This window comes from Phalacrocorax aristotelis, chromosome 3 (genome assembly GCF_949628215.1).
Source record: "Phalacrocorax aristotelis chromosome 3, bGulAri2.1, whole genome shotgun sequence".
In the NCBI taxonomy this organism is placed as follows: domain Eukaryota; kingdom Metazoa; phylum Chordata; class Aves; order Suliformes; family Phalacrocoracidae; genus Phalacrocorax; species Phalacrocorax aristotelis.
This window is the reverse complement of record NC_134278.1, coordinates 41,482,567-41,496,284: the sequence shown is the minus strand read 5'-3', so window position 1 is coordinate 41,496,284 and position 13,718 is coordinate 41,482,567. Positions and strand designations below refer to the sequence as shown.

The following is a 13,718-nucleotide window of genomic DNA, read 5'->3' as shown; positions in this document are numbered from 1 at the left end:
GGAAACTGAAGGTACTTTCTATTTTTTACAGTGAAGTTTGTCTCCAATTCTCCTGAGCCATGCTGCCTTTGAACAGCTCGTCAATCATTTTGCCACTCAAAATCTGATCCCCTGTAATGAACAGTGTCTTGCTTGCTCTGTGATGAATGCAGACCTTCAGCTCCATTTTTTAAATTATTTTTGATCCTGCTCTGATAGATGAGGGGAAGATAAACTTATATCGTGTTTCATAAAAATAAACACAAAGGTGTAAGAAACTCCTTGCAATTAATGTGATAGTTTTGATGTTTGTATTGGGTATACTGCAGTTTCCCTGACTTCTGATGTGCTGTTAGGCAATGAGTGTCGTTTCAAATTCAGGAGACCCAAGGAACTTGAAGAAGTATGCGGGTATTCTAAAACAATACGACAGTGGTATAACCTTAGGAGGTCACCCTTTCAAAGGCAATGCATAGGACTGCTGCAGTCCATTTATCTTGTAACAATGAAACCGTCCCATCTGCAGGCCCAGGAGCAGGTTTTACCTGAGTACCAAAAGTCTATGAGAAGCAGAAATTGGCTGCACAAGTGGCTAAAACAAACGACTACCTGAATCTCAGAATATTTCTATAGGGGTTTAGTAAGTGCTTGTTTTGTTTGGAAAGCTGTCTTGCCTAGCTCTGTTTATGACTGTTTGCCAAGAAAGATAAAATTGTCTTGATAGGATAAGGGTTCCTTATCCTATCAAGGATAGGGGAGGATCAAGGGAGGGGAGAGCGGAGCATCAAAGTTCAGAGCAAAACTGCTACAGTGCAAATTCATAATACTGATTTTTCACAAATCAATATTACTTATATTGCATTATATGCTAAACATTGTGTAAGTGGAGAGATGCTTGGATAATAACGTGAGCTCAAACACCAGAGAAATTTAAGCATAAGACACAATAAATGGGTTGAAATTAGGAAGGTTGGGGGGATGTGAGGAGGGTGGGGGTGTTTTTTTGGGGTGGTTTTTTTTCCCTCCCTCTTTCATAGCACATATGTTTTCCGTCTATTCTAAAGCCTAGATGAGTTTTGCACTAGGGGACCATTTTTATATAAAAGTAAGGGGGGAGGAATCTCAACTTCAAAACTGCAGATACACACTGCTTCTTGTCAAGAGCGTTGCTCACTGTAATTGCTAACAGAAATATGGAAATAAGGCTGTGATGATGATTGGTTGAATGCTTTTTTTTTTTAAAGAGCTGGTAAACATGACGCAACTCAAACTTTTTTTTGAAAACTCAGATTCTTAAAATTTTTGTGGCACTTGTGAGACTGAGCTGTTGAGAATGGGAATTCTATTAACAAAGATGTATTAGTTGTTACAATATTTTCCCAAATTTTTCTTTAAAAATACTAAAATTATTTGTTTTCTCTTTCAGCTATAAAATATAATTTAGGATTTTGGGACTTTTTTGTAGTTACTGTTTAGTGTATTCTGCATGTCACTCATTCTGTTTCCCAGTTTTTTAAATATGGAGAACTGTGTCAAATAAATATTTCCAATGGGAATTTTGGACACCTTTCTGTTTTTTGAAAGATTTGTTCCTGTCAAATTCCCTGTGAATCCTGCATGAATAGTTCTGAAGTTAAAAGTCCAAATAATTTATCATTAAACCTGTTCTTACTTTCCATTCTTCTAGATTTGGACTCAACAGGATCGGCAATGCATCCTTGATACTTTAGCACAATTATTACTGGACAAAGAATGTACTGTATTAATTGGCCGTCAAGTTCGGCCAATCTTGTTGGATTTGTTGGAAAGAAATGCAGAAGCAATTAAAGCTGGTGGCCAAATGAACCATGATCGGCATGAAAGGCTCTGCGTAGCGATGAGCAAGCTGGTTGCTGACCACCCTGATGTTTTGCCGTGAGTAATGTAATGTCTCTGTGCAGCGTTTGAATATAGGGAGTATATTCTTGTCAGTGCTCACTGACGATGAGAGGTAGTGTTAGAATTTGGATCATCTCCCACAATAACAAATGTGTCTTGAATTGAAAGAATGATTTAGAAAACATGAGTCTAAAACAGCCTATTTAAATTAAATGGTGTTGTAAGGTCTAATCTGATTTTCATCTTAATGATCAAAAGAAAAGCCGAACTGGTGCCAGGAAAATTGCTCTCAACCAAAATCCCTGCACTTAAGATTAGACCTGTAGGCCAGTAGAAAACAAAGTAATGTAAGTAGGAGTCAATATTACTTTTTCAGTAAACAAGAGCAAAGAGATTTCACCAAAGGCAGTACTGTTTCCCCTTGATAATTAAGTAACGACTTCTAATAAGGTAAAATATCTGTTGTCAGCTCATTGTTGAGGTGGTTCTCTTTTGTGAGTGTGGACAATGTCAAATGTAGGCCTTAGTTCTCAGTATACTGTCAATTACTGACTCAGGACCTCTGTCTTGACGGTTTTATTAGTGCCTGTTTTCCGTTCCTCTGGCTTAGATGGCTGCGTTCCATCTCTTTGTCTCTCTCTTTCTTCTAAAGATTTGCTCTAAGATATTTTAAGAATACATCACCAGTTTTCCAGAGGCTTTTCTTGGAGAGCTCAGATGCAAACACAGTTCGATATGGACGCAGACGGATGAAGTTACGGGACCTCATGGAGGCAGCCTATAGATTTTTACAAAAGGAGCAGTCAGTTTTCCGGGAATTATGGGACTGGAGTGTGTGTATTCCACTCCTAAGGAGTCATGACACTTTAGTCCGTTGGTAAGTTAAATCGCCCAGATCTTCTCCATTGAAAAGCTGTATCTGTATTTTGATTTATATTTAACAATGTTCACATGCAAGTAGAAAAGAATCTGCAAATAATAACAGAAAAATCTGTACTGATGGTATTCACCTATGCTTCTTACCTGATCTTTTGAAAGCTGTAGTGATCTATCACAGAGTGAAACTTAGGTTAGCTCTTAGTTGAGCTTAAAGCTGTGTTCTGGAGTACTCTTTCAAATAATTTCAGTTTAGCCAAGTTGGATTCATGGGAGGTGGTGAATTTATCACTTCATCTCTACTGTATGCCTGCTGGTGTATTGCATGCATTGTAGCATGTTATCCTAGAAAAAAGCATAGCTGGACCTAGTCTCACTCCAACTTACATCACAATTATATATTATACTATTCTGCATTGGTGTGCTATTAATGAGTTGGGTTTTTTTTCTATTGCTTGTATATAGACATCTCAGTCACTGTAAAGCTTGGCTTATTTAAGCTATGCTTCCTAATTGGCCTTGCTGCAGACCTGAAATGTGGTTTTGGTCAGATGTTTTATGTTAGGTGTCTGCCTGCAGGGCATCAACCTAGTCACATGATCTACCTTATTTATGTGAGGAGTAGTATTGATAGTACCTCTTATTTAAGAAAAGGTCTTCAATAGTCTTCATTTTTTTACAATGTAAATTCAGAATTATGTTAGTAACACATAATTTTAAAATAAGGTGTATAATTTAGGAAGGGTGGGGAGAAGAGCGTTGTCAAATCTGTCAGCCATTTATGAAGCTCTTCAGGATGACATATGCTTAGATAGTCTTAAAAGAAGAAATAGACTTTCTAATTCATTGACTGGAATTGGTTTACCTGTGTTGTGTTAATAATCTTAAGTAATGGAATGAGCTGACTCTTAAATTTTGTCCTGAACCAATCTTCTGGCAACTCTCTTTTTCCTATCCCCCTGCCATGCTCATTGAAAGCTTTGTTCCTCAAAGGTAAAAAACAGTGGTATAACAAATGAGAAGTGTTTTATGATTTGTATTAAATGGCCTTTTGTTGTGAGACAGCTTTATGTAGTAATGAATTCAAGGCTTGGGAGTTGTTGGCTTCTGTCTTGAGTTCATTGAGTTAGGGTTACTGTAGAAGTAGCATGAAATAGAAAGTAATTTTGAAAGGGAAATGGCAGGAGGAGAAGAAAAAAAATGAGATGATGAAAATCAGGTTTTCCTCGCCTGATATGTTTACCTTCACATATTTGGGAAAGTACTCTACTGCATTTCTGTTGACCATTCTGTCCTTCAGAGAAAGGTTAGCTAGCTAGTGTAGAAATGATAAGTATGCCATGATAGAACTGCTTTTCTCAGTTCTGAGATTTCTCTACTCTTAAAGAACGTTAAGCATAGCACTAAAGCAATTTCTGTGATGGTAGTTTTCTGCATGTTTTTCCAAACTTCATATTTTGGTTTAAGTTGAAAGCTGTTAGACTAAATTTTGTAAGACTACCTTTTGATATGTTTTGTTCTAAATATAATGTTTAGGTATACTTCAAACTGTCTTGCTCTGGTTACATGCATGAATGATGAACATAAATTATCTTTCCTGAAGAAGATATTCAATCCTGAGGAGCTGATACATTTCAGGCTAAAGTAAGTGTTTTAAAATCTTGAACACTATTTATTTTTGTTGATGACTTTCAGTTGAGTTAATAAACATGGATTTCATAGGCTACTGGAAGAATCTCAGCTGCAGAATGTGGAACAAGCCCTTGTTTTGGCCAACCCGGATTCCTTGTTTTGGCAAAAGGAGAAAGAACTGCAATATACACAAGGACATATTGTATCAGGCGACCTCTCTGCAAATGTAGTAGCTGTATGTGGTATTGTGCTGCCTAGACTAAAGCTTGTTTCGGAAGAGCAGGTATGTAACCCAGGGTGAAGTCTGTACCCTTTTTTTTGAATCACTAAATGCAGTGAACTGAGTTCATTTCCTGCTTAAATGTTATTGAGGTACTATGGGTAGTATGTATCTTTAGCTTTCTCAATGTGTGCTGTAAGCTACTGTTGCATAATATAGACACCGCAAAGCAGCTCTGCAGTGGAATGAATTAATGAAAGTGTAATAGTGCTGTTCATTTTGTCTTCATGTAACAGTTCTTAAGAACATACTACAAAAGAATATTCAGCCTTACATAGTATCTCCAGCGCAAGTTAGGGTGATATTCCATAGCTGAGTAAAGCCAGGATCTGGCACAGTTGCTTTTACCTCCACAAAGTAGTTTTTTGTGCTATACAGACATCTTATAAACAGCCCTTCTCTGAACATACTCTTAGTTCTTCTCTTAAAAGAAAATAAGGCTGCTGCTTACTCTTCTAGAAGGCAGAAAAAGGGGAGAGGAAGTGAGCAAGAACTTACTTTCTCTGCTTGAGTGAAGTGTAATGCAGAGTGTAGTGCGTTATAGTTTTAGGAAGTCCATCAAAGACATCAGTGTTTTTGAGCAAACAGTATTTAACCTTTTTCTCTCTTGAAATGCTGTTCATCTTGAACTGTTCAGGTGGTTCTTTGTAGCAGTAGACAGTATTCTTGACTGTTTTTCTCATTTAGGTAGTTTTAGCTCTTAGCTGAGTATTTCTGTTTAATTCTGTGACACTGATCTACAAAGGAATGGATGAAGACTACTGATGTCCAGAATTTCTTGAGTAGCAGAAGCCAGGAAAGAGGAATTTCCTGTGAAATTCTTCCTCCCCCTCCAACTTCTGTAGTTGAATTTGCTGAATTCTAGCTTTCTTTAATGGGGTTGAGGGTGTGGTTTGAAATTCATTGCAGTGGGGGAAACTGTGGAGCTGTTTAAGGAGGTTCTTACTCCCATGCAAGTGTCATTGCTGCTGCAACTGTGCAGAAGCAAGGCCATGCCATAAACTGGATTGCTGAAAGGATACTCTTTGTCTATGAGGGAGAAAAGAACTTCCCCAAAAGGCATGCTTTTATTTTTTTAATAGCCACGGGTATTTCACTGATCTGGTATGCAGTGTAGTTCCAGCTGCAGCTGAGGAGGTCTGATGAAGAGGTAGGAGTAAACTGAGGGAAAGCAGGGACTCTTAAAAACTAGCATTGTTACCAGAGAAGTACATGAAACGATATCTGAAAAGATCAAACTTAAATACAAGACACGTGTTTCAGTGCAGTACATACTCTGATTTCTTTTCTCTCCGCCTTTTGGCAGGAAAGCACTAATTCTTGTGCCATATACTGCTATACAAGTGACTGTAGGAGAGAGAAAATATTTGGAGAGTATCTGTAGCATTGATTAATTACCATTCAATGAACTACATTTATTGCATTTTGAATAAAATAAAAATGTTACTGAACGTACCTTTTTTTTATGCATGGAGTTTAATGAGTTTTATAACTTGGCCTGTGCAGGAAAAAGTAAATATGACAGTTAATATTCATACTTGCATCATCTGAATCTAACTGCTATTTGATTTGTCCTGTGGTTCAGATCCATTCTGATGACTTAAATTCACTTATATTGCAAATTGTATGATTGACATGTGTTATGAATGAATAGTTACTATGCCTGTACTGACAACTTAGTGTGAACTACCTTTGGGAACAAATTGTACGTACAGTTAATAAAGTGTTTCACCTAAATAGGTTTTTGATGAAATCTATTTTAATATCTGTCATTAAATACACCTTTAGAATCCTGTATTTTATTTGATATGTGTTGACAGATCTGCAGGCCAAAATTTTCTAGTTCTTGGGCTCACTTTCCTAAATGTTCTGTGTTATACAACCTGTCAAAAAGAAACAAAAAATATCAATTTTGATGTAGTAACTCGAATTTTATGTTTGAACAGGAACATAATACTGGCCATTTTGTTTTGGTTGAATCTGCCCTCACAAATCTTCAAAACCTTGCTATTGCTGTAGCGTATGAGAGTCCTGTTTTATTGGAAGGACCAATTGGATGTGGAAAAACTTCTTTAATTGAATATTTAGCAGCTGTTACAGGAAGAGTAAAGCCTCCTCATATTTTGAAAGTCCAACTTGGGGATCAAACTGATAGTAAGGTAACTGATGAAGTTGTTTTATGGTTGGATGATGGGACATAATTTTTAATTGAAGCCTGGACTTAATTTTCTAAAAAGATAATGTTTAACTTCTTACCCAAAGACCCCACAACCCCCAACTCTGTAGTATTGGTCTTCTATTGATGAGAATAAATAAATGTGAAGAAAAATCACAGTTACGCGTCAGTAGGTTTTTAATTTGGCGCATAATTGTGTGGCATCTGTTTAATTCAAATTATGTTTTATCAGGGTTTTTCTATGTGGAAGAGCCCTATTGATTTTTTAAAATAATTTTTGACTTTTGTTATTAAAAAATGATTCTAGAATGACTCAGGGTGGTACTGAAGGCTGTATGGGCACTTTTATTTCAGCTTAAGTGAGCTGATGTCAGTTTAATGTGATTCCGGTTTTTTGTGTTAAGAGCGAGAGGAAGTAAGATCCTGTGATGTTGAGGACACTTGCACTTACATAATAGTGATCTAGCTCTATCTATAGAGATAAAACCGGATGTAAAGATACTTTCACATTCTTCTGGTTTTGCATATATAACTTTTGGCCTTGAATTGATTTATGCTGTTTGGCTCAATTTGTATTTAGTTTTCCAAGGTGGTTAGTATCTATGACAGGTGCTGTCTGAAGCTTCTTATTAGCATGCATAAGCACCTCCTTTACTTGCATAGAACAGCTGATTTCACCATCTCACAACTATTCTTTGCAAGAGTATCTTTTCATGTACGTGAGTAAGACCACCATATTAAGAAAAAGTGATAAGTTCAAGGTACAAAATATGCAGTAGTGAAATGATAAACTTATTTATTTAAGGAATGCTTAAATGTGGAATTTACAACTTTGTGGAGAAGCAACATTTAACTGGTTTTGTATCTTTGAATAACTTGCATTACAATTCCTCTTACTAGGTTAGTCGCAGACTTCTCAGATATGTAAAATAGAGTTCAGTGCAACCCTAGACAGTTTTATATGTTATACTGTTGATTATTTGTTAATTATGGTGGCACAGCTCTGTAAATTCACTTCCGATTACCTGGTTCATTTTAATGACTCTGTTTCAGTGAGATTATCATAGGTGCAGAGGGGTGAAACTTTTTTTTCCTTAATTAAAACAAGTGTAGTGCTTACCAGATGGATTGCTTAGTAATGTGGAAGCTAAGCAAGTGTTACTTACATACCAACTTCAGTCATTTTTGTGAGTTTTTACTCTGAGTTTTTAAGGGATGTAATGAACAGGTTTCTAATTTACTGATTGTTTCTGTCATAGACGCTGCTTGGTATGTATCGTTGTACAGATGTACCAGGGGAGTTTGTATGGCAACCTGGAACCTTGACACAAGCTGTTACCAAAGGTCATTGGATACTTCTGGAGGATATTGATTATGCTCCTCTGGATGTGGTATGTAGATACATGTTCAATGTAAAGTACTGGTCTTAAGGCCAATACTAGCAATTTTTGGAGTCTAATCACCATGAGTTCTGCAGCAGCATGCTAAAACACTGCCCCTTTAAAAAGGGTTAGAAAGATTTAAGTTGTGTGTCTTTGTTCGCATATTAGCACATTGCATTCATTTTTGTTGTTGGTTTAGAGTAGCCATGATGCTGCCACTGGTGCCAGATTTCACTCTGAAGGTTTCAATTGATGCTCATAATGACCTAAGTGTCTTTTAAATCATATTTTAATATTTGAAAACAAATGTGGCCCCAAACACCACAGAATATTGTCACTGTATTAGAGTGGTGCTGTTAATAGTATTTTTTACTGTTTTATCCTGTGGTGGTTTTTTTTGTTTTTTACATGTTTCTTACCTCTGGCATAATATTAATATCATATTAAAAATGTTTTACATTAAGCAGTATAAGTTTTAACAGATTTCCTGTTTTCAGCTCTAGAACAACTACTTATTACTTCAAAAGGGAAGGATGACAGTCTGTCTGCTGAAAGCATGTCTTCTGCAAGAACGATGTCTTAGAGATGCTTTGCTCTGTAGGCCTGCTGGATGTTCTGCAGATAGTTGTTTTCTTTCATATCTGTTCTGTAAAGCATCCTTTGTATGACTAAATAGCCTGACAACTTGTTTATTGGGTTCTAGCTTCTGAAATACAGGGAATTTATAAGAAAGCCAAGAAATACTCCTTGTATATACCAGACAGTTTTTCACTGCCAGAGGGTCATGCACTTATTTGCTTCTGTGGACTCAGCTCATTACACTCATCATAAGCATGCCCTGAGTAGTATCCTGCATCCATCTCTCCCTTTCTTCAGGTGCTCCCTGCAGGCATCCTGTCTGCTTTCTGCATATCAAAGTCTCTGTGCTTGCTTCCCTCTGTGCTGAGGGATCATTGTGGTCCTACCTCCTTTTTTTCTTCCACCATTATTACTGTACTTCTGCATGGCAAGGTAGATTCTTTAAATAGTTACCAAATTCTCATGGGTGTAGCAGGGTATACACTGAAAAATGTTGATCTGCATCTCAAAGATGTCAAACAACGTCTTTGTTCAGGCAGATAAAGAAAATAAGGCTTCTGACATGAAAGGGCTTAGTAATTCATTTGACAAATTAAAATAGTTTTGATTTAGACTTGCAGTGTAGAGACTGTCATTTCCATTCTCTTATCATTAAATCTGAATATAGGAGAAAGAAGAGAGGGAAACATTACACCTGTGACTTCCCCCTGCTGATTAACATTACTGGGGGCTCTGCAATTCCTGTTAGCATCACTTGGAAGCACAGTCTGCAGGAACAGCAGTTGCTGACAATGAGGTGGTGCTCTGCGGAAGTGCTCTAGCATCTCGAGTGTGAAATGAGTGTGGATGGGTGTGCTGTCTGTTGGAGTTTCACAAAGAAAAAAAAATGTTTTACAAATTTTCTTCTCCAGATCTCTGTGCTGATTCCTCTCTTAGAAAAAAGAGAGTTGGTAATTCCTGGCCGTGGTGACTGTTTAAAAGTAGCATCGGGATTCCAGTTCTTCGCAACCAGGAGGTAGGCTTTTAAAGTCAAATGAGTTTAAGAGCATGGATATCCTATTTTTAAATCAAAGATAGCAAGTACAAGGTATTTGGTCAGGAGTATTTTATCCATTCCCAATTAACAAGCAATAGTCATAGAAGTTGTGAAAGGAATTTTTTCACTTCAGAGCAGCCTTATATTACTACTGGGTGAATCCAGCCTTTGTACAGAAAAGACACTTCAAGGCAGAAGGAATGAAATTTTCTGGGAGGGAACCCTACAAAACCAACCCCTCACCAAACCAGGGTACCGCTCTCAGCAATTACTGTGTCTAAAAGGTATATGATTGATATCCATAAGGTATCTTAACTTAATAATTTTAACAGCAGCTGTGTAGAAAATATTTCTTAGTTTTGCTCGTCTTGGGGTAGTTGGTAGCCTGACTACTGAATGTCTGGGTTTTGTTTCTTATTCTACCTTCTTCTTGAGCAGTTGTACGCATGTGTTCCCTGGAACATATTTTTTAAGAGTTTCATTAATAATTTTAACTGAACCATGCATTTATAATAAGGTAAAGCTATTTTATTTGGGAATCATGAAAAAAGAAATAGATTTTTTTAAATTTTTTTTTCCTTCTGATTTGTGAAAGTCTTGTCAGTATAGAGGTAATGTTTTCTAACCAAAAGATTTATACTCTCCCTTGTGGTTTCACTGTAGCAATGGCTCATGCATCAGATGTCAAAATGTCTTTTTGTATATTAAGACATAATAATGTATCAAGATTAAAGGTTAGGATATCTAGAAGAGGAATGCTTACATGATATTGAAATTTTTTGTAGTTTACATCAAAACCTTTAAAAAAATTGCCTGCTTTTGTCTTCCTTCCGTAGTTTTTTATTTATCTGATCTATTTTTTTTCTGGAATGGAGTCTCTTGGATTAAATTCTCTTTTGGTCACCTTGTCTCCCAAGATTTTCCTCTTTGGTATACTTGGTAACATTTTGTATTGCAGCAAATGATAGTTTCCATTGGGCTTGTTAGAGCAGATTCAATAAATCTATTACAGTTTCCAGCTATGGAATATTATTTTAAAAAACCTCCAACAAACCAACAAAAAAAACCCAAAACTGAAAACAAAAACCAAACTACAAAACCAATATCTAATGCTTTGCATGTGCCAGGCTACTTCCACAGTGGGTGCATAGTTATATGTGCAGTAAAAAAAAATGTACAGAAGAAAATATATGCTGGAAAGGACTGTGAACCTGAAGAATGAGGAAGAAGAATCAGGAAAGACTGTGCAGGGGACAGGGACTGGAGATGCTTTTCCTGCATCTCTGCAATAGAGCACAGATCCTAAAGGGTCTGTGGAAGATGTTTCCTAGGCCACTTCTGTCAGGGCTCCTCTTTGTAAAAAGGATTCTGTATATTGTTTTTGATAGACTTGTTGTCAGTCATCTTTATGCAAGTATCTCTAAGGAGAGATACATGCACTACATGGGGAAAACACTGGAAAAAGAGCAGATAATTTGGAAAGCAGAGATAGGCAACGTGCGATCCGTGGCAGTACAGTGACAAACAGTGGGTGATCTAGGCATGCACATTATGTTGTAGCAGCAGTATGTAACATGTTCTTTGATGCACAGGAACGCACTGAATATGTTGAATTCTGCAGCAAGACACAATATATTCTGTTTCTTCATGTTGTTTTGATTAAGGATATTCAGTTGCGGCGGAGGTTGGTACAGACAGCAAGGCAGCCACGCTGCTCTTTTGGACAAATATTGGACCAAAATACGTCTGGATAACATGAGCAAAGGAGAACTCAAGGAGGTATGGTATCTGTTCCTCTGTTGTGGCATACAAATAATTGCTTCAATAAAGGATAATAAATGTTTTTCAGTAATAAATTTCATGCTTATTTTTATCTCCAAGTTCCACAGTACACACTTATCACTTCAGGTCTCTGCTGCTGGTTTTGAAGTAAATGGACAGTTTGTCAGGGAAGTTTGGAGTGAATTGGACAAAGATTCCTGGAACTTGCCTTGGCAAATACAGTTCTGCTTTGAGTGGGTCTAAGAATCAAATTACTTAATCAAATTACTTTGCTGTTTTGTAGCTCACGGATTTAAAAACAGAGAGGGGAAAAAAAATTGACCTTACTGTAATCCCAAATTCTAAGATTTGAGATTAAAAGTAGTTGGTCAGTTATCAGCTCAGAATGACTGTTTCTATTGACATCTTTTGTTAGCATTTCTAGGGAATGTAGTCCTTCCAAAAATTCATGTAGTCCTTCAAAAGATTAAAGGAGCCCAGCACTTAACTGAAAATAGAGTTCTCTAGAGATTCGCCTTGTGATACGGAGCTCAGAATAGGAGCCTTGCCTAAGGGACAAGGGGGTGAATAGTTTCTAGCAGAAGAGTTGAGGAGAAAGTTCTGAATTTTCTAGAGTGAAGATGATAGTTTTTCAGTAGGATTCATTTGCTCCTTGGAACTCATTCAGCAGCCACTGCAGTTGTCGGTGACCGTAAATACCTGTGGTTTTTCATTTTGTCATTTGTCAGCTAATTGTTAGGAAGGGGGCAAGAACAGCACTTGTTTCGTACTTGTAGATTTTGTTGGAGGGGAAGCGAGTAGATGCACAGGGAGGCCTCTGCAGACAGTTTGCTGGAGATGCGCATGCTTGTGTGCTGTAGCTGCTTCTGCTACAAATAGACCCACATGGGCAGGAATTCTAGGAAGCTCACAGCTGCAGTATTAAAAAAGACTATCTCACCTAACTGATGTCAGAGATCTCCAGAAAGGACCAATACTAAAGTAAATCTTGGCTGTCAAAACCTTAAGAAAGGAAGCCTTGGTGCTAAATGTGTCACTTAGCATTATGTTCTTTCTGTTCTTTTTTGTAACTTTGTAGCTCAAGTCACAAAAATGTGTAAATCAAGCACTGTGTAAGATTCTCTAGTAGTAGAAGAGATAGTGGTAGAAAACACCCACTTGCTTGTCTTGAAAATAGACTCGTGTTCTTCTGGTTAATCTTAAACGTCAGCTTGGCAGGGTAGGACCAGTGTTCCTGGTATGTATCTGTCAAAAGCTTATTTTGGGAAGCAATAATTTTGGCTGGCAAACTGTAATGGAGAGAACTGAGCTGAAAGGAAATTACAGAAGAAAAATTAGCCCCTTAATGTGTCTTTATCAGCACAGTGAATAGACAACTTGAATGCACAGAAATTCAGTCATTAAAATGATAGGATAACTTTTGTTATCTGTTGTAAAGTTGTATGATTATGACTTGAGTTTAGAATAGGGTTGAACATACCTTTTTTTTCTTCTGTTGGTATTTTTGCAAATGTATTAAATGAATTGGAGTAGAGTTGGTAAAACTCACTTTTGGCATCCAAATCGATATCATATAAGTCACAATGACTTTTATTTTCCTCAGATGAGAAGCTCTAAGAGAGTGGTTTTGTGTAGCTTGCTAGCTTCAGTATCTATTGAAGTGTATCCTACAAAATTTGGGGGCCTGGTGGTTTCCTTCCAATGCTAAAGATATTTTTCTATGTGGTGGTGTTGTTTTGTTTTGTTTTACTCTTTTCAGGTTCTTCAGAGGAGATACCCCAACCTTGCTCTTGTAACTGATCACTTGCTGGACATTTATATTCACCTTACGGGAGACAAGTATCAGGCATCAGAAAACAGTGCTTCTGGCTCTGGGCATATACCAGAAGATTCATCAGAACCAAGATCAGAAAACAAGAAACCAAATCTGGAAGGACGAGAACTATCTCTGAGGTTATCCTTTCTTATTTATTAGAAGGAAGTTAGTTGGCTAGCTGTAGAGTTAGAAGGGTTTATCTTTTTTGTTTTTCTTAATTTTTAAAAAATAGTCATAAAGGTTTGAATAATTAAATTGGGATTTCATAAAAAGTGGAAAAATCCATTTTTCATTTAAAAATA

General features: G+C 37.0%; 1 protein-coding gene across 2 annotated transcripts in view; it reads left to right on the top strand.

Annotated features, from left to right (window-relative positions):
* MDN1 (midasin AAA ATPase 1) overlaps positions 1-13,718 on the top strand; it is a 106,469-nt gene that overhangs the window by 4,944 nt on the left and 87,807 nt on the right. For both annotated transcript variants that reach the window (XM_075087277.1, XM_075087276.1), the window contains exons 2-10: positions 1,667-1,893; positions 2,510-2,734; positions 4,270-4,377; positions 4,456-4,648; positions 6,592-6,804; positions 8,081-8,212; positions 9,694-9,797; positions 11,483-11,597; positions 13,360-13,553. In XM_075087277.1, the coding sequence (XP_074943378.1) occupies positions 1,667-1,893; positions 2,510-2,734; positions 4,270-4,377; positions 4,456-4,648; positions 6,592-6,804; positions 8,081-8,212; positions 9,694-9,797; positions 11,483-11,597; positions 13,360-13,553 (1,511 nt within the window). The remainder of the gene's footprint in view (positions 1-1,666; positions 1,894-2,509; positions 2,735-4,269; positions 4,378-4,455; positions 4,649-6,591; positions 6,805-8,080; positions 8,213-9,693; positions 9,798-11,482; positions 11,598-13,359; positions 13,554-13,718) is intronic.